This window comes from Carassius gibelio, chromosome A4 (genome assembly GCF_023724105.1).
Source record: "Carassius gibelio isolate Cgi1373 ecotype wild population from Czech Republic chromosome A4, carGib1.2-hapl.c, whole genome shotgun sequence".
NCBI lineage: Eukaryota > Metazoa > Chordata > Actinopteri > Cypriniformes > Cyprinidae > Carassius > Carassius gibelio.
In genome coordinates, this window is record NC_068374.1 from 3,118,662 (window position 1) to 3,140,936 (window position 22,275).

The 22,275-nt window shown below is 40.9% G+C and overlaps 1 protein-coding gene across 1 annotated transcript in view; it reads right to left on the reverse strand.

Moving 5' to 3' along the window:
- Positions 1-2,595: 2,595 nt before the first annotated feature.
- LOC127967014 (NACHT, LRR and PYD domains-containing protein 12-like) overlaps positions 2,596-22,275 on the reverse strand; it is a 113,919-nt gene continuing 94,239 nt past the window's right edge. The window contains exons 12-14 of the mRNA XM_052568291.1: positions 7,000-7,173; positions 5,908-5,954; positions 2,596-5,839 (exon numbers count right to left, since the gene is read on the reverse strand). Of these exons, the coding sequence (XP_052424251.1) occupies positions 5,310-5,839; positions 5,908-5,954; positions 7,000-7,173 (751 nt within the window). The 3' untranslated portion in view covers positions 2,596-5,309. The remainder of the gene's footprint in view (positions 5,840-5,907; positions 5,955-6,999; positions 7,174-22,275) is intronic.

Here is a 22,275-nt window from a genome sequence, read left to right on the forward strand (position 1 = left end):
AGGTTGTTGAGAGTGCACCAGGCAGCCAGCTCTTTTACCTCCTGTCTGTAAGCAGACTCGTCACCGTCCTGAATGAGGCCGATGAGTGTGGTGTCATCTGCAAACTTCAGGAGCTTGACAGAGGGGTCCTTAGACGTGCAATCGTTGGTGTACAGGGAGAAGAGCAGTGGGGAGAGAACACAGCCCTGGGGAGCTCCGGTGCTGATTGTACGGGTGTTTGATGTGTATTTTCCCAGCCTCACTAGCTGCTGCCTGTCCGTCAGGAAGCTGTTGATCCACTGACAGATGGAGGTGGGCACGGAGAGCTGAGTTAGTTTGGGCAAGAGGAGGTTGGGGATGATCGTGTTAAAGGCAGAGCTGAAGTCCACAAACAGGATCCTCACATAAGTCCCCGGTCTGTCTAGGTGTTGCAGAACATAATGCAGTCCAATGTTTACTGCATTGTCCACAGACCTGTTTGCTCTGTAGGCAAACTGAAGAGGATCTAGCAAGGGTCCAGTGATGTCCTTCAGGTGGGCCAGCACCAGTTTTTCAAATGACTTCATGACTACAGACGTTAGAGCCACAGGTCTGTAGTCATTTAGTCCTGTAATTTTGGATTTCTTTGGGATGGGGATGATGGTGGAGTGTTTGAAGCATGAAGGGACTTCGCACAGCTCCAGCGATCTGTTGAAGATCTGTGTGAAGATGGGGGCCAGCTGGTCAGCACAGGATTTCAGACAGGCTGGTGTAACACAATCTGGGCCTGGTGCTTTTTTCCTTTTCTGCTTCAGGAAGACCTGGCGCACTGCATCCTCGCTGATCTGAATTGCAGGTGTGGGGGAGACGGGGGATGCAGGAGGTGTGAATGGTGAGAGTGCTTGATTGGAGAGGTGTTCAGGATGGGTTGCAGGAGCTGTTAATGGTGTGAACGGTAGTTTGGAGAGGCATTCAGGGCTGGTTGCAGGAGTTGTGAATGGTTGTGTGGGGAGGCGTTCAGGGCAGGTGATGGGTGTTCTTTCAAACCTGCAGTAAAACTCGTTCAGATCGTCTGCCAGTCGTTGATTCTCCACAGTGCTGGGGGGTGGTGTCTTGTAATTGGTGATCTTCTTTAGACTTTTCCACACTGATGTAGAGTCGTTGGAAGTGAACTGAGTCCTTATTTTTTCAGAATAATTCCTCTTTGCCACTTTGATCTCTTTTTCCAGTGTGTATTTAGCCTGTTTATACAAGACATTGTCCTCCTCCACGTAAGCATCTTCTTTGGCCTGACGGAGCTGTCTGAGTTTTGCAGTGAACCACGGTTTGTCATTATTGTAAATTAGTTGAGTCTTTGTAGGAATACACATATCCTCACAGAAACTGATATATGATGTTACGGTCTCTGTGAGTTCATCCAGATCGGTGGCAGCAGCTTCAAAAACACTCCAATCAGTGAGGTCAAAACAAGATTGTAAATCCTGCTCTGCTTCATTAGTCCATCTTTTTACAGTCCTTGATACAGGTTTAGCTGATTTTAGTTTCTGCCTGTAGGACGGTATAAGATGAACCAGAAGGTGATCAGAACGTCCCAAAGCTGCTCATGGAACAGAGTGATATCATCCTTTATTGTGGTGTAACAGTGATCCAATATATTATTGTCTCTTGTGGGACAAGTAACATGCTGTCTGTATTTTGGCAGTTCACAGGAGAGATTGGCTTTATTAAAGTCCCCAAGAATGATTAAAATGGAGTCTGGGTGTTGTTGTTCTGTCTCTGTGATCTGATCAGCGAGTTTCTGTAAAGCTGAGCTCACATGCACTTGAGGATGGATGTAAACACTGACCAGAATGAACGAGTGAAACTCCCGCGGCGAATAGAACGGCTTGCAGTTAATGAAGAGTGTTTCGAGATTTGAGCACGTCTTCTTTAACACAGTTACATCTGTACACCACCGTTCATTGATGTAAAAGCATGTCCCGCCGCCGCGCGATTTCCCCGTCGATTCTGATTCGCGATCCGCTCTGAACAGCTGAAAGCCCGGCAGATGGAGCGCGCTGTCCGCTATGGTGTCATTCAGCCAGGTTTCCGTGAAACACAGAGCAGCAGAGTGAGAGAAATCCTTATTTGTCCGAGAGAGCAGAACCAGTTCGTCCGTTTTGTTGGGTAGAGAGCGGAGATTTGCCAGATGGATGCTAGGCAACGGCGTTCAAAATCCGCGTTTTCTGAGTCTCACGAGCGTGCCAGCTCTTTTTCCCCATCTGCGCATCCTCTTAAAGCGTGTGATCAGCACAGCTGCTCCGCCGACAAGAATGTCCAGCAAAACATCAGAATAGTCGAAAACCGGTGATATATCGGGAGATGTGTGTTGCCGAATGTCTAGCAATTCGTCCCTGGTGAAACTGATTGCAGGAATATAACTAAAGACAGGACAAACTAACAAAAACACAAAAACAACTGCAGAGCACTTCACGGAGGCAGCCATCCTGTATCGGCGCCAGCGATCAAAATTACATAATGCTTTAGTTTTGGATTGATACATTGTTAAAATAACACATTTCTTGCCGTCTGACCATTCTCAGTCCTTGCATGGGCCCATGGGAAAAAGTAAATGAACATCAAGCCAAGTCTGCTCACAAACTTCTTCCAAGTTTATTATTACATTCACACATTATATAGTTGTACTGCAAGGGGTTGTGCTTTAGTTTATCCTATAAGATATGGATTAAATATGTGTTGAGCATGAGCCAAAACAACAAGTAATATACACATACATGTGATCAGGAATTACTGGACATATAAGGAATAATACTGGCACTGAGCATTTCAACTTTCTGCAAAGGTCAAACTAAACTCAACAACCTGGGCCTAAAAGGTCCCCCCACCAATATTCACCGATTCACCTTTAGGTATCATCTGCGCATGCGGGTATACATTTGGATAAAGAGACATAAGACTAAACCATAGAGAGAGAAAACACAGATGGGAGGAGGGAGAAAAACATAGGACAAAGAGATGGAGGGCAGGAGATAAAGAGAAGACAAAAACACTTATATGTTGCAAAAACAGGAAACATCTGTGGAAGGAGCAAGTTAGAAGGGAGGAGGGATTGCAACCTCACAGTAATATCTGACAGAGATCATGAAATAATCTAACATTCCTTTAAAAGACATTTCAAGCTTTCTGTAGATATATTTCTCATGTATGTGAAACATTACAATTTTAAGTTATTTTATTATCAGAAAAAAATTAAAGTGATCGAGACGCCGTCTCCCTGTCATGCATGCACATTAATAATTTTTGCACAAATATTTGAATATGAATATTAATTCACATTTTGCATATGCATTAAAACGTAAATATGTTTTAACATCCAATTATCCAAAATAAAACTAAACAAGATTTGTAATGAAGATAAAACAAATAAGAATAAATGCTGCACATCGCACTCAGCATCAGCGCTGCACAAATCTTGCACTCTGACATTTTACACACCTGCATTTAAATGTGGCTGCAATTTAATTTTTTTTACTTAAATTATATGAAAGCAAGTAAAGAAGGCTCCCTTTAAAATCACTGAAGTTGTCAATTAATAAAGCTCTTTTTTACATTCTGTGCATTTTGTCGATTATAATGAGAGGACTTGAGTTTAATCGTGAGGACGTTTAGAGTTTCAAAGATTTAATCGTGCTGGTTTAATTTATTCGTTTCTTGTTTTAGGCTAATTAGGCCTAAATAATGTGAACGAAATTATACAGTGCCTCACATTTTACTAAAATAAAGGAAATAATTAATAAAACATGCAACAATTTCTTAATCAGTGTACAGAAAAATATATTTTTCCCAACAAGTTAACTGTCAAAATAAAGGACATGTAATGAATAAGAAAAATGCATGCTGTTTTAAGGAATTGTAAAATATGAATTAAAATATAGGCCTAATATGTGAGAATATTGACATTTTGCATATTAATCCATGTAGCCTAGCTCACTAAAATAGGCTACTACTTTTAATGCTCCGATGCAAAGTGAACCACAACTTATTTTGAATAATATAACACATAATTCATATAATATAAATAATACTGCACACCTTTTAAATGTGTCAAATCTAAAATCTGGTTTAATACGGTGTAGCTTAGAGAAAATATAAGCACAGGCTCAGACACAGGCTTGACATTTATCCTGCTTGAATTCGTTCTAAGAAACCCACATAACTTCAAGAAATAAACTTTCATATGTAAATATTAAATATTTTAACTACAGTGTTTTTCTTTCATTTTCCCTGACTGCAGCTGTCAAATAATCGAACTCGAAGGAAATGAAGTGAAGCCCTGGCCATATTTAAGCTCTATTATGAAGTTGTGTTTGCATAGAAAGACCAAACTTGCAGCTTATTAAATCTTGACATCAACCCTTTGCAAGCACACAGATTTAAGGTAAAACTTGCATCTTTGCATTGGTGGTTAAAATTAAGCTTTGACAGTTTAGCAAAGGTTTTGCACAAATTAGCCAAAAAGACAGCGGTGCAGGGTGTGTGATATTTATTTTCTATGATCATATTGTAATTGCTATTTTAATGATGTGCGATTTGACATTATCAGTATTTTGCCAAAAACCATACAAAACACCTACAGTGCTGTGAAGTCTGGTAGATTACACTAGTGCGTGCACATTTAGAGTGCGTTCTTTCACTGTATGTTTCAGTCTGCTAAAATGCACACAATTGAAGATATGGGGCAGAAAATTTATATATTTATATCATTTCATATAGTAAATCAATATCACACGAAGAGTGCCATATTTTCAAAAATCAGCATGATTACATAGATTGTTTTTTACAACAGTTCAATAAACAAGAATTTAATTAATTAGTTAATTAGAATTTAACTGTTTTTACTCTATTTCGACAACAAAAATAATTCCAAACACAGCCACCATAACACAGTTTTGCCTCGCTCTACAATGATGGTGTTTAGTTCCTGAATGAATCACCAGTTTAAATGATTCGGTTTAATTGCAATGACTCACTGGCAGTTTTAATTTCACATTTAAAGTATATTTTGATTTTATTAATAATGTTTTTTTTTTCAAATGAGTATTTAACATTTTATGTCTTATATATCAAAACATTATTTATGCAATTGTTACTGCAGGTCAAATGCATTCATGTCCTGCATTAAACAGTGGGTAAATACAAATACGAAGTCCCGCTTCTGTTTCCTCTGCATTGAAAAAATTTATTTTGTTGATATTGATTGATTTTATGTCATGAAGAGACTTTATAACATCCCACTGTTACTGATTCATGCAGCTCAAAGAATTATGGGTAGAATCTCTTGTGAGACTCTTCTAATTCATCAGCAGTTTCACTGATGATTCATAAGAAGAAAAACCAATCCCATGATAAAGTGGCTGTGTGAATGTGGTCTGGACTGTGTGCATGAGGCTCATTGTGTCAGAGACGCTGTAGAAGGACAGAGTTCCTGCACTGTGATCTACATACACTCCTATTCTCCTGATGATGGACTCTACAGGGAGAGCAGTCTCTATGTTATTGTGTCTGAATGAGTAACTGTCAGGAGTGCAGATCAAACTCCAGGACTTATCATTACGTCCAAACTCACACTCCTCACCCCGTCCCTTCCTGCCGATGCTCTTATATGACACTGATATAAACACACCACAATCTCCACTCCACTCAATCTCCCAGTAACAGCGTCCACACACACTCTCTCTACACAACACCTGAAATACATCAAATCTGTCTGGATGATCAGGATATGGCTGTTTCTCTTGCACATCTGTCACTTTTCTGTTCTCCTCAGACAGAATGAGATGATTGTTTGCTGTGTTTGGATCCAGTGTGAAAAAACAGGCATCTGAATACAAGAACAAAGACATTAACAACAACAACAATCACTATAGCTGTGTGTGTGTTTAGACATACATTTCTTTAGTCCTGCTGTAATCCTGGATTCTCCTCCATCATTCACACTAAAAAACACAGAGTCACAATCAGTCAGTGAACAAATTGCTGTTGCTATGCAGTTAATATACAAGGTACTCAGGGGGGTTGCTAAGGTGCATGATGTGGTTGCTTTGCGGTAATGTGTTCAGGGTGGTTTCTAGAGTACTGCTATGCAATTGCTAAGGTAGTCAGGGTGGTTTCTATGTTGTTGCTATGCAGTTGCTAGGGTACTTGAGTGGTTGCAATGCAGTTGATAACATGTTCTGGTTGGTCACTATGTGGTTGCCAAGGTACACAACATGGTTGATAGGGTGTTGCTCTGCAGTTGCTAGAGTACATGGGGTGGTTGCTAGTAGGGCTTTGTATCACCAGTAAAGTCACAATACGTATCCCGATAGGGGACTGCACTGAATTTCACCTCAGCAGAATTCAGTAAAACAGTGGTTTATGAAACATTGCATACTGTAGGACCACTGCAAACTGTAGGCAGAGCAGACAGTCAACCTCTGCATTATGTAGAGCCTCCAGAACTGTATAATATCAGTAATGGTGTAGTATTCACATTTCAACATTGGGCACTCTTGACCAGGTACAATATTCTGATTGTTTGAATCTTGTTTTTGTAACACTTCCCAGTGTGCGGTGAAGAATTCACAAAGGGAGGTCACACATTTAAAGTGAATATATTCTGCAAAACAGGAATTCAAAGTTTTTTTCAGCTCTTGGTTATCGCAAAACATTACACGCTGTTACTCATGAGGAAATCTTGGTCTCAAAATCACACGAGATACAAAATGTGCAAAACATTGCTTTTTAAAAAAAACAAATATCCTCCATTGTGTTTTCACTGTATGCTCCTCTTTTGAAATCAGTTAGGGGGTGAGTTAAAGTACTGTTTTGTTGTTAATTTGTTTTGCTTGAGCAGCTTAGTTAATATTTTAATCTTCAGACAAGTGCTTTTTAGATTCTAAATATTGTTGCATCCTCTAAAATCTAGACTCATAAAGATATACCCAAAGACACTGAAAAGTTTAATCAATAAAACCTAAAAGCTCTTCTTGCTCAACTTACTTGTATTTCTCCAGTGAGCAATTTGGATCCTCCAGTTTTTCCTGGAGCAGCTTGACTCCTGAATCTCCGGGGTGATTATAACTCAGATCCAGCTCTCTCAAGTGTGAGGGGTTTGAAGTCAGAGCTGAAGATATATAACAACATCCCTCCTCTGTCACCATACAGCCAGACAACCTACAAAAACATACAGCAGCAGCCCACATCACATTAGTTTGTTTGTTCTGTATATAGCATTATGTGGTGTATAATTTTTTGTATTGAACTGATTATTCAATATAAAGTATTGTGCACATTTGTTGTTATTCTGATTTTGTCAGTTGAGTCAAATGTGTAATATTCACACAGACAGAACAGTCACTTTAAGAATATGTGCAATTAGCTTGTTTGTGTAATGAAAATCGGATTATTTTATTTCAAAGATGAAAGAGAAATGCGCTGAGGAGGTAGAAGCATAGAAACATATGCTATTTTCACAAGCCTCATCCATACTAATGTGCTCATATGAGGACATTCTCAGACCTCAGCATTTGACTGGTTGAAACATCCCTTCTGGCTGCAAATGAACATATTAATATTTATAATATTCATTTTAATTTCTGGATAATGATTTAATGTAATTTTTGTGCTTACAGTTATGGCCAAAAGTTTTGGCAGTGACAGAAATTTTGTGTTTTACAAAGTTCGCTGTTTCAGTGGTATACTGAAAAACAATGATAAGCATATCATTAGTTTTAAAGGCTTTGATTTGAAAAAAATATATATATAAAATGAGTCAATATTTACAGTGTTGACCCTTGTTCTTCATAACCTCTAATTCGTTCTGGCATGCTGTATATTAGCTTCTGGGCCAAATCCTGATAAATGCTTATCCATTTTTGCCGTATTCTCGGAATTGATCACAATTTGTGGGCTTCTGCTTGTCCACTCACCTTCTGAGGACTGACCACAGGTTTTCTTTAGGATTGAGATCGGGGGAGTTGCCTAGCCACAGATCAAAAATTTCAGTGTAATGATGTTTGAGCCACTTCTTTATCACCCTTGCTTTGTGACATGGTGCTCCATCATGCTTTAAAAGGCACGGATCATCACCAATTTGCTCATGGATCATTGGAAGAAGTCACTCTTGCAGGCGTTTTGACACCATTCTTTATTCATGGCAGTGTTTTTGGGCAGAATTATGAGAGAACCTACATCCTTGTTTGAAAAGCAACCCCACACATGGATGGTCTCAGGATGCTTCACTGTTGGCACGTCAAGGTAGTGTTCATCTTTTCTTCTCCAAGCAAACTATTTTCCAGACAGCCGGAAGAGAGCTTCATTAGAGAAAATAACTTTGTACGAGTTTTATGCTGTCCAATCCTTGTTCTTCTTGCAGAATTTCAGTCTGTCATTGATGTTTTTCTTGGAGAGAAGTGGCTTCTTTACCACCCTTCTTGGCAGCAGGCCTTTGTCCAAAAGTCTTGGTCTCACTGTGTGTGCAGATGCTCTCACATCAACCTGCCACATCAGCAAGCTCTGCACTGCTGGAGGCACGATTCCGTAGCTGACTCCACAGGAGGAGATGGTCCTGGTGCTTGCCGGATACTCTGATACATTCTAAGGACTTCTTCACTGCAGTCGAACCTCTCTCCTTGAAGTTCTTGATGATCCTGTAAATGGTTATTTCAGGTACTATATTCTTTGTAGCAATTTCCTTGCAAGTGATGCCATTTTGATGCAAGGTGATGATGGCTGCATATTTCTCTTTGAAAATAACCATTGCTAACAAGAACACAATGATTGGAAGTGCTTCTTTCCTCCTTTTATAGCAATCAGTCTGCTCTTACAATCTAATTAGTATTATAGTGATTAAGTAGTGACTAGTACTCATTCACACTTTCACATGTGCTGCTGATATGATTAGTCAATTAATGTTAGCTGGTCATTTTGTGTCAGGATCAAACAACAGTGAATTATTTTTTAATGAAAAGTACAATTATTTTTTAATGAAAAGTAAATTTTTGGCCACTGAAGATTTTAGCAATTATTTAAAATGCATCTGATCACTCTACACAGTAATTTAGAAACAATGTGAATCAACACCACAACAGGTTAAGCAGCAAACTTTGCAAAACACAAAACTCCCTTTCGAAAGGGAAATAAACGTTGCGTTACCGGTGTCTGAAGCATAAATTAAATAATGACAATGAACTTGACATTGGCAGGCCACAGCATATGACGTAAGCAAAATATAAAAAGGCACCTGTATTGTATCCAACACATCATCCTCTTTTTTTTTGCCTTCAAGAGGCCTAGTGTACGAAGCACATATGAGACTCACGAGACTCACGAGAGAGTGAAAGTGACGTGACATTCAGCCAAGTATGGTGACCCATTTGTGCTCTGCATTTAACCCATCCGAAGTGCACACACACAGAGCAGTGAACAAACACTCACACACTGTGAACACACACCCGGAGCAGTGGGCAGCCATTTAGAGAGAGAGAGGTGGAGAGAGCCATGGTGGAGAGAGAACTGTACATGCACTCCCCCCACCCACAATACCTGCCGGCCTGGGGCTCGAACTCACAACCTTTCGATTGCGAGTCGGAGTCGCTAACCGTCAGGCCACGACTTCCCCAGTGAGAAGGATGCGCTCACGTCTGCATTTGCGGAACTGCTAGAGCAGAGATCTGCACTTGAGTTTTTATGTCAGCGTTTGCACAAGCTTGTTCACCTCTCGGGGGAGTTGAACAAGCTTAAAGGGTTAGTTCACCGAAAAATGAAAATTATGTAATTAATAACCCACACTCATGTTGTTCCAAACCCGTAAGACCTCCGTTCATATTCGGGACACAGTTATTTTAGATTAAGTCCGAGAGCTCTCAGTCCCTCCATTGAAACTGTGTGTCCAGTCTACTGTCCATGTCCAGAAAGGTAAGAAAAACATCTTCGAAGTAGTCCATATGACATCAAAGGTTCAGTTAGAATTTTTTGAAGCATCAAAATTACATTTTGATCCAAAAATAGCAAAAAACTACAACTTTATTCATCATTGTCTTCTCTTCCGTGTCTGTTGTGAGAGATTTCAAAACACAACAGTGTAATGATATCCAGTTCACAAACTAATCTTTAGATGTAACCGGATCTTCTTGAACCAGTTCATCAAATTGAACTGAAATGTTTAAAATGATTCGCATTTCCAATAAGCATTAATCCACAAATGAATTAAGCTGTAAACCTTAATGTGGCTGACACTCCCTCTGAGTTAAAACAAACCAATATCTCGGAGTAATTAATTTACTCAAACAGTACACTGACTGAACTGCTGTGAAGAGCAAACTGAAGATGAACACCGAGTCGAGACAGATAATGAACAAAAGATTGACTCGTTCTCGAGTAGAGAACGGTTGCATCATTTTTCGGATCACCGGTAGTTCTTTTAAGACAGTTCGATTCAATAAACCGTACGTATGAGAGATGTGAGATGTGATTGCATTTAGAATGCCTGATTCTTTTAAAAAATGTAGCACCTCTCACCTGTGTTTCGGGTCTTGCGGCTGCCGAGGCAGTTAATCATGGGGATTGTAGGCAGGACATGGAAGGAATCTGACGAGGAATGCTTTTTATTCCGGAATTTCTTTTTGTTCTATTTTTTTTACAGTATACATTAGGTCGACATCCTAAATGTGCATTACTGCCGCGGTGTTAACTGCAAGTCAGTCGCGTGTTAAAATCATTCGCGAAACTACCGCCAGGTGGTGCAAAGGGACGAATTGCGAAATTAATGTAATTGTAAAATGAGATAAAAGGAAGATGTAAAACAACAATAACATTATGATATAACATTGTCACATCTTTAAAAAATATTAAAATATTTACAGTGAGTTAAATTCAAAACGTAGGACAGTCTTAGGTTACAGTCTACTCATCAAAAATTTAAAGAAGACCTTTACACAAAGGATCATATGCATGCTATTGTTATTAAACAGTAAATAAATATAAGGCCTATGTGTGTGTATATATATATATATATATATATATATATATATATATATATATATCATTTTCATTTCAGTTCATTCTTGGTTTTAAAAAAAATCTTCAGGTTCCATATGCAGAGCGAAATGAGAATTGTCCGGCATTTTTTCAAACTACTAACACTTTGCATTTTTGAATTATGCCTTATATGTGACCAAAAATTGAGTATTATCTGTTTGATCACGCTGGTGCCTCGTGCACATATTCACTGGAAACAGCAGCTGTTCACCGTGACATTCGGCACAAGCAGCCATCCACTTTATAACATATTGCTTATTGTGATTTTTTTTTTCCATCGATACTTAAACACGCGTGAACTACAAAGCCTATTTTACTTCATGAATAATAGTTAAGCTTCAAATGGAAAACATCAAGAATATGGATACGGAGCGTGCTCTGGCGCAGACCCGCCTCCGCGTTGCTCAGCTGTGGACGATTTAAATATGTTTGATATAAAGGTTGCTGTTCCATTTTATACAGGAATTGTTCATTTAAAAAAATCAAATTATATTGTTAGTTCTAATTATTTTGTTAACACAAGTTCATTTAGGCTATTTAACATGCACTGTGACGTTTTACCCTTTTTAACTTATAAACTCCTTGAGAGTTTAAAGTAGTCACCTACAGTCTTGTTCAAAATAATAGCAGTACAATGTGACTAACCAGAATAATCAAGGTTTTTAGTATATTTTTTATTGCTACGTGGCAAACAAGTTACCAGTAGGTTCAGTAGATTGTCAGAAAACAAACAAGACCCAGCATTCATGATATGCACGCTCTTAAGGCTGTGCAATTGGGCAATTAGTTGAAAGGGGTGTGTTCAAAAAAATAGCAGTGTCTACCTTTGACTGTACAAACTCAAAACTATTTTGTACAAACATTTTTTTTTCTGGGATTTAGCAATCCTGTGAATCACTAAACTAATATTTAGTTGTATGACCACAGTTTTTTAAAACTGCTTGACATCTGTGTGGCATGGAGTCAACCAACTTGTGGCACCTCTCAGCTGTTATTCCACTCCATGATTCTTTAACAACATTCCACAATTCATTCACATTTCTTGGTTTTGCTTCAGAAACAGCATTTTTGATATCACCCCACAAGTTCTCAATTGGATTAAGGTCTGGAGATTGGGCTGGCCACTCCATAACATTAATTTTGTTGGTTTGGAACCAAGACTTTGCCCGTTTACTAGTGTGTTTTGGGTCATTGTCTTGTTGAAACAACCATTTCAAGGGCATGTCCTCTTCAGCATAGGGCAACATGACCTCTTCAAGTATTTTAACATATGCAAACTGATCCATGATCCCTGGTATGCGATAAATAGGCCCAACACCATAGTAGGAGAAACATGCCCATATCATGATGCTTGCACCTCCATGCTTCACTGTCTTCACTGTGTACTGTGGCTTGAATTCAGAGTTTGGGGGTCGTCTCACAAACTGCCTGTGGCCCTTGGACCCAAAAAGAACAATTTTACTCTCATCAGTCCACAAAATGTTCCTCCATTTCTCTTTAGGCCAGTTGATGTGTTCTTTGGCAAATTGTAACCTCTTCTGCACATGCCTTTTTTTAACAGAGGGACTTTGCGGGGGATTCTTGAAAATAGATTAGCTTCACACAGACGTCTTCTAACTGTCACAGTACTTACAGGTAACTCCAGACTGTCTTTGATCATCCTGGAGGTGATCATTGGCTGAGCCTTTGCCATTCTGGTTATTCTTCTATCCATTTTGATGGTTGTCTTCCGTTTTCTTCCACGTCTCTCTGGTTTTGCTCTCCATTTTAAGGCATTGGAGATCATTTTAGCTGAACAGCCTATCATTTTTTGCACCTCTTTATAGGTTTTCCCCTCTCTAATCATCTTTTTAATCAAAGTACGCTGTTCTTCTGAACAATGTCTTGAACGACCCATTTTCCTCAGCTTTCAAATGCATGTTCAACAAGTGTTGGCTTCATCCTTAAATAGGGGCCACCTGATTCACACCTGTTTCTTCACAAAATTGATGACCTCAGTGATTGAATGCCACACTGCTATTTTTTTGAACACACCCCTTTCAACTAATTCAACTAATTGCCCAATTGCACAGCCTTAAGAGCGTGCATATCATGAATGCTGGGTCTCATTTGTTTTCTGAGAATCTACTGAACCTACTGGTAACTTGTTTGCCACGTAGCAATAAAAAAATATACGAAAAACCTTGATTATTCTGGTTAGTCACATTGTACTGCTATTATTTTGAACAATACTGTATATATGTAGGCTACATTATTCAAAAATAAATAAATAACTAATAATGATATAATAATGTAATTAAAAAATGCCATCGGCCTGAGTAAATTTGAATTTAATGGAATTGTGACATTAAAGGTTAGTGATTTAGGAAGTGAAAATACTGTGAAATTACAAATGGCAATGGATTTTAGAGCATAACAACTGAAGGTTTATGAAACGTTAGCCAATAAAGCATTTTTTTTTTTAACAATGGAACTTAAAGTTGTGAACTAAAATATTATTTCAACCAAACAGCATGTGAATAAATAAAATGCAGGGGCTACTTTTCATAACATTTCATTATTCATAAAATGAATAACGTTTCTGGTGTTTGGATTTGATATAATGAGCTCCAAGCATAAGAATAGCCCTGTTTTCTCTCTCTCTCTCTCTCTTTCCCTCTCTCTCTCTCTCTATTTAACAGCATTAGCGCTATGAAATATATCTTCCTTCAGTTAGAATTAACGTTTTCCTGCCTTGCTAAATTTTGGTTTCATGATCAGTAAGTTGTATTCACCTCAATCTAATTTAGTTAAGTCAAACCGCAGGTAGTGAAGCTGCGTCAGTGACCGGAGTCCCGCACGCTAGTGATGGACATCACGGAAGTTACGTTGCTACTTAGACCTTCGCATCGTAACCTCATCAATATAGGCTATAGGTAATTGCACTATGATGGTTCGTTCGTGAACAAATCTTTTAGGTGAATGAATCATTCTCGTTTTCAAACGATGTACAATGACCATAGACAGTAAAATACAAATTTCTCGTTCAATGAAGTTCCTTCCACAGCAGCGCACGAGTGTGGCGCTATTAGCAGCGCATGCGCAGCTCGTGAACAGCTCTGTGAACTGTTTCATCCTGTCAAAAAGATTTATTCAAGATGTGACAGAGCATGTGACTTGTTGAATGTAGGGAACGATTACGATCTTCTCGTAGGTTAAAGAGTTGAATGAACTGATACTCGTTCGTGAATTAAATGAATGAGAGTATACCGGGTCAGTGAGCCAAGCGTGTAAATCTCGGATCAGCAATCAGCAGATACAAAGCGCAGTTATAGGTGCACATACGCTTGTTTTCATATTTGGAATACAGAACATAACTCCACGTTTAATCCCCGATAAAACCTTGTGCTTTGTTAATCTGAACAATTTATTTAGACTATTTATTTAATGCGATCATGCACACACTAATAAAGCCAAATCAGTTTTTGTCACAAGTAAATACGTTTGTTTTTCGCCAACTGCTGGCGTATTTGTGTAATATGAAGAAATTATCACTGAACGAATCAGTGAATGAATCATTTTGCTGAACGAACTGAAAATCCACGAATCTTTTGAAAAAAATCTAATTTCCACCAATAAATTCCATGAAACATAAATGGATTTTTAAAAATTTTGTTTTTAGTGACCCCCCCCAACCCGCCCTGCAATAAAGTGCCAATTTCTTAACCTGCCCCGACCCGACCCGCGGGTTACCTGCGGGGCCTGCGGGTTATGCGATGACCCGTGCATCACTACCGCGCGCTGTGAGGCGGGAACAGCTGCAGAGGAGTCTTATGAGGGTTTCAAACTTGCTGAGCGGGTTTAGTTAGGACTCATTGTTTTGGTTATACACTAAAAAATGGTCTGCCCCCACATAAGATTTTTATAGTTCTAGTCGTTCGTTTGTTATATTCAACTAATCAGAGGTTTATATTAAACTTACATAATCAAATCTTAATATATTCCACACTCAAGCACATGCATTAAGTTTGCAACAAAGCACATGCAGAAGCAGCCTAATAATTGTGAAAAATTAGATATTTTAATTATTTATTAATAAACAAATATTTTCTTTTCGGCTGCAAGATGAAATTCACAGTGCTGGCTCTCTGACGAGAGAAATGCAACATTCACAGATTACACAATTCATTTTCATTTAAAAAACATTTCAAGCTTTCTGTAGATATATTTTTAATGTATGGGAGACACCACGATATTATGTTAATTAAAAAATTATAAATTCATTATCAGGAAAAAAATTAAGTGATGAGACGGCGCCTCCCTGTCATTAATGCACATTAATATTTTTTGCACAAACACTTGAATATGAGCGTCATGGTTTTCACTCGCTCCAAGAGCACTCCATCACGAGTACAATTCATGCCAACAGCCCATAATATAACTGCATATTCAGCAAGAATCCATGTTAAACATATTTAGCTTGATCAGAAGGTTACAATGACTGCAAGAGTCGAGCGGGATGTTAAGAGTTTGACTGTTTCTTTTACTGATTATTTTCGGGTTAAAGCATGATTTAAACAGATTCACACCCAATCGCTTTTGCAATAATGCATTCAAACAAATGTACAGTGCTACTACATTATCCGTATGCTATCTGATTTTGAAAACTTGAAGTTATTCGATCTGTTTAGGTAAAATAACTGATAAAATTTTACTGTTTTTTTCCTCACAAACAAAATTTTCACAGCAGAAAGCAGCAATTAAAGATTTTAATGCTTACAATGTAATTAGTTTGGCATGTGATATAGGGAAAAAAGTTTACACAAAATAGCTTAAGCCACTTTTAAACTCTCCTGTTATTTATTATTATTTTTATTATTATTATTCTTTTATATGCTGATGTGGCAGTTGTTACATCACCTGCCGTGTTTAGCCAATTGAGGGCGCTCACAGGCTATAAAAAGGTAAATGATGTGCTACCTGGGATACGTCACCTGTTGAATTGTTGCGTCGGTAACGCGTTTCCGTCACTTCCGCACTTCCGTCATTCCCTGGCGCTAGCAAACATCAAGGTAAGCAGAAAGCGCTTCTAGTGTGTTGGCTGTGGCTCCGTTATTTGGTTAATACAGTTTTCATGTGTGTTTATAGGTTGCAATTAGTTTGGAGCATCGGTTTCGATTCAGTGATTGCTGCCGTGCGGCTATGTAAACAAGCCGTGCGTAGACTTTAATGATGGTAGGATGAATGCTTTGTGTATTTATTCAGGACGCACATTTTATAGCAACTGAAAAGTTAAGAACGATAACTTGCCCCTTTCTCAGCTGTGAGACCCAATGCAGTTGCTGTAATTCTGTTAATTCCTACCCTGGCCTTGGCTGTAAGAGTCCTGTCGTGTGTGTTATTCAAATCTCCTTGACGATTGGTAAGGTATCTTTAATCTGTTCCTGTATTGGGATGGGAGAGAACCAATCTAACAGTCTCGTTTTTGTGTATAGGCTTGGGGAAGCCAGTAGCTGCTTTTCATTCGAGGCACTCGTGTCCTTTTACAGCTGCATTGCTGTCCTGTTTCCAGTTTATATTGTTGTTTTGTTTCTTTTTTGATTATATTGTGATTTTTATTTTCTGGCCACCTGCTCTTCTCCAGTGGCTGTGTTTATTTCATATATTTGGATATCTGTTAAATTTTGATTTTCTTTTGTATTCATTTATATTGTTACTGTGACCTCCCCGAGAGGCAACTGCAGATTTTATATTTGCAAAAGTATTTCTTTTTTTCTTTTTTGTTCATTAACCTAGTTTTAGAGAAACTGTTTATTTGATGTGTATATATATATAATATTTTTGTCTTGGCAGGGTCTGGGCCCCAGGGCATAGGACCAGCTTATTTTAGGTGGTGGCACCCCCGTCACAGTGTGCAGTGATTTCTCCCAGTGTGTTGTGGTGTGTCTTCAAGTGTGTGTGTGTGTGTGTGTGTGTGTGTGTGTGTGTGTGTGCGCACACCGTGATTCACTTATAGGTGGTGTGGTCTGGTCAGCCGCTGTCCTGTGGTAAGCTCCAGCCCCTTGCCTTTTGGCGTTGTATTAAATTTCTCTTGGTGGCCCATTGGGCTGAATAACCAAATGCTCCATTGCCTATTTTAATATTGGTTTTAACTGTTAATAAAAATTATTTTTATATTGTTACCTCTGTCTCTGACTCGTATATAATTGGTGATACGAACCTGTGTTTGCCCTTTTAAAAGGTGGTTTGATTAAAATATTTGGGTGAAATTCCCATCGTGGCGTAGTCTGGTTATATTTATTATTGTAAGTCGCTCCCCCATGACGTAACATTTTCAGTCTCCACCGACCCTCCCGCCACATGTGGCGTAGTCGGCAGGGTTCACCATAGTTTGAGTCAGAGACATTGAGTTTCTTTATTTTGTGTGCCTTGTATATTCTGTATTTGTTTGTTTTTGGAAACAGGGCAGCCGTGTACTGTCAGAGCTCCATTTGGTGGCCTTTCCTTCTCTGTGGTAAGTGTTCCTGTCAGGAAAAAAAAGGTAAAATCCAATAATGGAGGATGAATTACAAGAATTGAGGGATTTGGTAGCGCAGCTGAGAGCTGATAATGCACTGTTGCGGCAGGTACAGGCACCAGTTGGGTTGTCTGGTCCTGATGCCACCCTGCCTAGTACCTCCACTGTTCCGCCTGTTACCCCTCAACCCTCTGGTGCCGTTGCACCTGAACGATTTGTTTTTGTTCCGCGAGATCGACGGTGCCCAAAGTTTAATGGAAAATCAGGTTTGAGTATTGATGAATGGGTTGAAGAGGCACAGGCATGCATGAGGGTACGTTATATGTCAAATGCAGACCAAGCCTTCTTTCTGTTTGACCACTTGGAGGGAGAGGCTCGAGAAGAGATCAGGTATCGCTCTGATTTAGAACGTGGGGACCCTGATAAGATTATTAAAGCACTGCGTGATCTTTATGGTTGTTCTCAGTCGTACGTAGCATTACAAGAGGCCTTTTTCTCCAGAAAGCAACTAGAGGGCGAGACTGTTGGAGTTTTCTCTTGCGCTTATGGGCCTGTTGGAAAGGGTTAAGAATCGGGCCCCGCAGTCCATCCTTAATACAGAAACCTTGCTGCGTGACCAATTTGTTGAGCATGTCGCGGATAGTGCCCTAAGACGAGAATTGAAGCAGCTAGTACGTCGCCAGCCTACTATTAGTTTGTTAGAAGTTCGCGGCAAAGCAATTAGGTGGGAACAAGAGGGGATGCCTGGGGGGGCAAGAGGGCGTAGTCAGTCTGTCCCGCTAGCATATGGACTTCAGTATGGGGTACGGGGTGGAACAACGGTTGAAGTTCCTAGGTCGTCGCCACAGTCAGAGCTCGGTGAATTAAGAGAAATGTTGCGACAGCAACAACAACAGCTAAATCAGCTCACCCAAACTTTTGCCCGGCTCCAAACGTCACATAATCGTTCCCCTCGTACTGGCCCAGTTATATGCAGGCGCTGTCAACGACCAGGCCATTTTGCTCGTGATTGTGATGGGGAACGGAGGTTCCCGCCCCCTCCCCAGCCTACTGCTGGCCGCTCCACAGCTGAGAATAGACGTCCTCGTTCCCCCAGACCGTCGGAAAACTAGTTCCCACCAGGTCGCGGAGTCACAGCCTGGGTGGGGAAGAAATTGACTCAAGTAAAATGGCCACACATCGTTCAGTTTCTAATTTGATTTCATCTTGTCCACATGTGATTGCCCTTATGGGGGGTGTTTCGGTACCTTGCTTGGTGGATACAGGTTCGATGGTGACAACAATTACCGAAAGCTGTTTCCGCCAACATTTTGAACCGTGGGGTCAGGATCGCCTTCAAAATTGTCAATGGTTACAGCTTCGAGCCGCTAATGGGCTTAGCATTCCATATGTTGGATATTTGGAGCTAGATGTGGAATTTTGTGGCAGGTTGGTCATCGGGTGTGGTGTTCTTGTTGTTCGGGATCCTCCTGGTGGCATGAGTTTGGATGTTCCTGGGGTATTGGGGATGAACATCCTTAGCCGGTGTTATCAGGAGCTTTTTGGGCAACATGGCAGCGCTCTCTTTGATTTACCTGTGATTACACAACTGCCTGATGTGTCTAGTGCATTGCAATGTTGTCATCAGGTAAGTGCTAAGAAACGCTCTGTTCATGTGGGAAGTGTGCGTGTACGCGGACGTAGGGTGTGTTGTATCCCAGGTGGTACAATGAAGCTGGTGGCTGCCACCTGTGCAGCTTTGGACTCCGGCAGTACTGTTTTGTTTGAGCCCCCTGAGTCAGGCCTCCCAGCTGGTCTTCTAGCATCACCTGCTTTGGTAAGGGTAAATCGAGGGACAGTTTATGTTCCTGTAGTGAATGTTGGCATAGTGGAGGTAATTCTTCGCCCTACCACAGTGGTAGGTAATGTGAGGGAGGTTTATATGGTCAGTTTGCCAACAGGAATCAGTGAGGAAAAGCCATTAGCTGCTACAGTTCAGTCTCATAGTGTAGCGGGTGCTCATTCCTTGTCCCATCAGCTCGAATCCCTTGATTTATCGGTGTTGTCAGGTCCAGAGCAGGGCCAGGTTAGAGCCCTTCTGCAGAAATATCAGACGGTGTTCTCAGGTCATGAGGGCGATCTAGGTTGTACTCGCTTAATATCTCATGACATACCTTTGATCGATAATGTCCCAGTTCGTCAACGGTACCGACGAATTCCTCCTTCAGAGTATGAGGTGGTAAAAACTCATATTAACCAGCTATTGGAGGCTGGAATAGTGCGGGAAAGTTGTAGTCCTTATGCTTCGCCCATTGTGTTGGTCAAAAAAAGGGACGGTAGTCTGCGCATGTGCGTGGTCTACCGTCACCTAAATGCCAAGACAAGAAGGGATGCATTTCCCCTGCCTCGTATCGAGGAGACTTTGGACTCCTTAGCTGGGGCACGTTGGTTCTCTACATTGGATTTAGCCAGCGGGTACTTGCAGGTTCCAGTCTCAGAACCAGATAGGTCAAAGACTGCATTTTGTACTCCGTTTGGATTATTTGAATGGAACCGTATGCCTTTTGGCCTTTGTAATGCCCCAAGCACGTTCCAAAGGTTAATGGAGCGACTATTTGGTGATCAACGGTGCCAGTCTCTATTGTTATACCTTGATGATGTTGTGGTGTTTTCCTCTTCTGTAGCTCAGCACTTGGACCGATTGGAGATGGTCCTGGGTCGCCTGGAGAAGGAGGGACTCAAGGCAAAGCTGGAGAAATGTGCTTTCTTCAAGCCTGAAGTGAAGTTCTTGTGGCATGTTAAATCTGCGCAAGGGGTAGCAACTGATCCAGGTAAAATTGAGGCTGTTGCACAATGGCGTTGCCCTGAGACGGTGTCTGAATTGCGAACCTTCCTTGGCTTTGCAAGTTATTATAGGCGTTTTGTGGAGGGATTTGCCAAATTGGCAGCACCCCTGCATAGGCTGGTGGCTGAAGTGATAGGAGGTAAGGCAGGTAAACGAAGAGGGCAGAGTTTGACTAATGCATGGACAGAGCAGTGTCAGACAGCATTCGAGGACCTGAAAGGGAAATTAACATCTACCCCAGTACTTGCATATGCAGATTTTTCTAAAACCTTCATCTTAGAAGTAGACGCCAGCCATGGGGGTCTGGGTGCCGTCCTCTCTCAAGAATTTGAAGGTAAGGTTCGACCTATAGCATATGCCAGTCGTAGTTTAAGGCCCACTGAGCGAAATATGAATAATTACAGCTCAATGAAACTAGAGTTTCTCGCTCTCAAGTGGGCCATGGTTGAAAAATTCAGGGAATATCTTTTAGGTCACAAGTGTATTGTGTTCACTGACAATAATCCCCTGAGTCACCTGGGCACAGCAAGGCTTGGAGCTACAGAACAGCGCTGGGCTGCAGAGCTGGCTGCATTTAACTTTGAGGTAAGATATAGATCAGGAAGGACTAATGGTAATGCAGATGCTCTCTCCCGCCAGAACCCAGTCATCCAGGGTGAAGTCAAGGAGTTAGCTGCTGGCGTGACCATTCCTGAGTCACTGCGGCAGGCCATTGGCACAGGAGTTGCAGTTCAGGCAGATGTGAGGGCCGTCAATGCTTTGCCAGGTTATTCTGCTTTGGACTTAAGGTCTATGCAAGAGGCTGATCCTGTTATCAGCCAGGTAATAAAGTTCTGGGAGCGGGGTCAGCGACCAGGGTCAGCAGAGCGGCGACAGCTAGATAAACCAGTTTTGAGTCTTCTCCAGCAATGGAATAGATTAGAAACAAGAGAAGGAGTTTTGTATCGGAGGACATTCCGCCCTGACGGAGGTGAAGAGTGTTACCAATTAGTGTTGCCTGATGTTTTAAGGGATGAGGTATGGACACAGTTACATCAACAGCATGGACACCAAGGGGTAGAACGCACCAGTGAGTTGACTAGGCAGCGGTGCTATTGGCCAAATATGCTGGCTGATATTACACGTTGATGCGAGGAGTGTGAACGGTGCCAACTTGCTAAAGATAATCGGCCAGTAGCACGTGCTTTCATGGGCTACCTATTAGCTTCAAGGCCTAATGAAGTCCTTGCCATTGACTTCACGGTACTGGAACCTTCATACTCTGGCCAAGAAAACATATTAGTCATGACTGATGTGTTTAGTAAATTTTCTATGGCAGTGCCTACTCACGACCAAAGGGCTGAGACTGTGGCACAAGTCCTGGTTGAGGAGTGGTTTTACAAGTTTGGTGTCCCAGGCCGCCTCCATTCAGACCAGGGCCGTAACTTTGAATCTGCGCTCATTCGTCAGCTTTGCGAGCTTTATCAGGTAAGGAAATCTCGTACCACCCCGTACCATCCAGCCGGTAATGGACAATGCGAGCGATTTAATCGCACGTTGTATAATTTGTTGCGAACATTGCCTTACTCTCGTAAAAGAGACTGAGTGTCCTGTTTGTCTCAAGTAATCTTTTGTTACAACACCACTCCTCACCAGGTGACTGGAGAGTCCCCATATTACCTAATGTTTGGTCAAGAACCCCAGTTGCCGATAGACTTTTTGCTAGGTAGGGTGCCCGAACCTGCTGCAGGAAGTGTACACAGTTGGGTAGTGGAACATCGTAGGCGATTGCAGGTTGCCTTTGAGGGGGCACAGGGACGGCTGAAGGCTGCAGCAGATCGTCGGAAGAGGCAGCATGACCAGCATGTACGTGATCTACCCTTGGCTGAAGGTCAGTTAGTCTACCTGAGAGATAAGGTAGTGCGGGGTCGCCATAAGA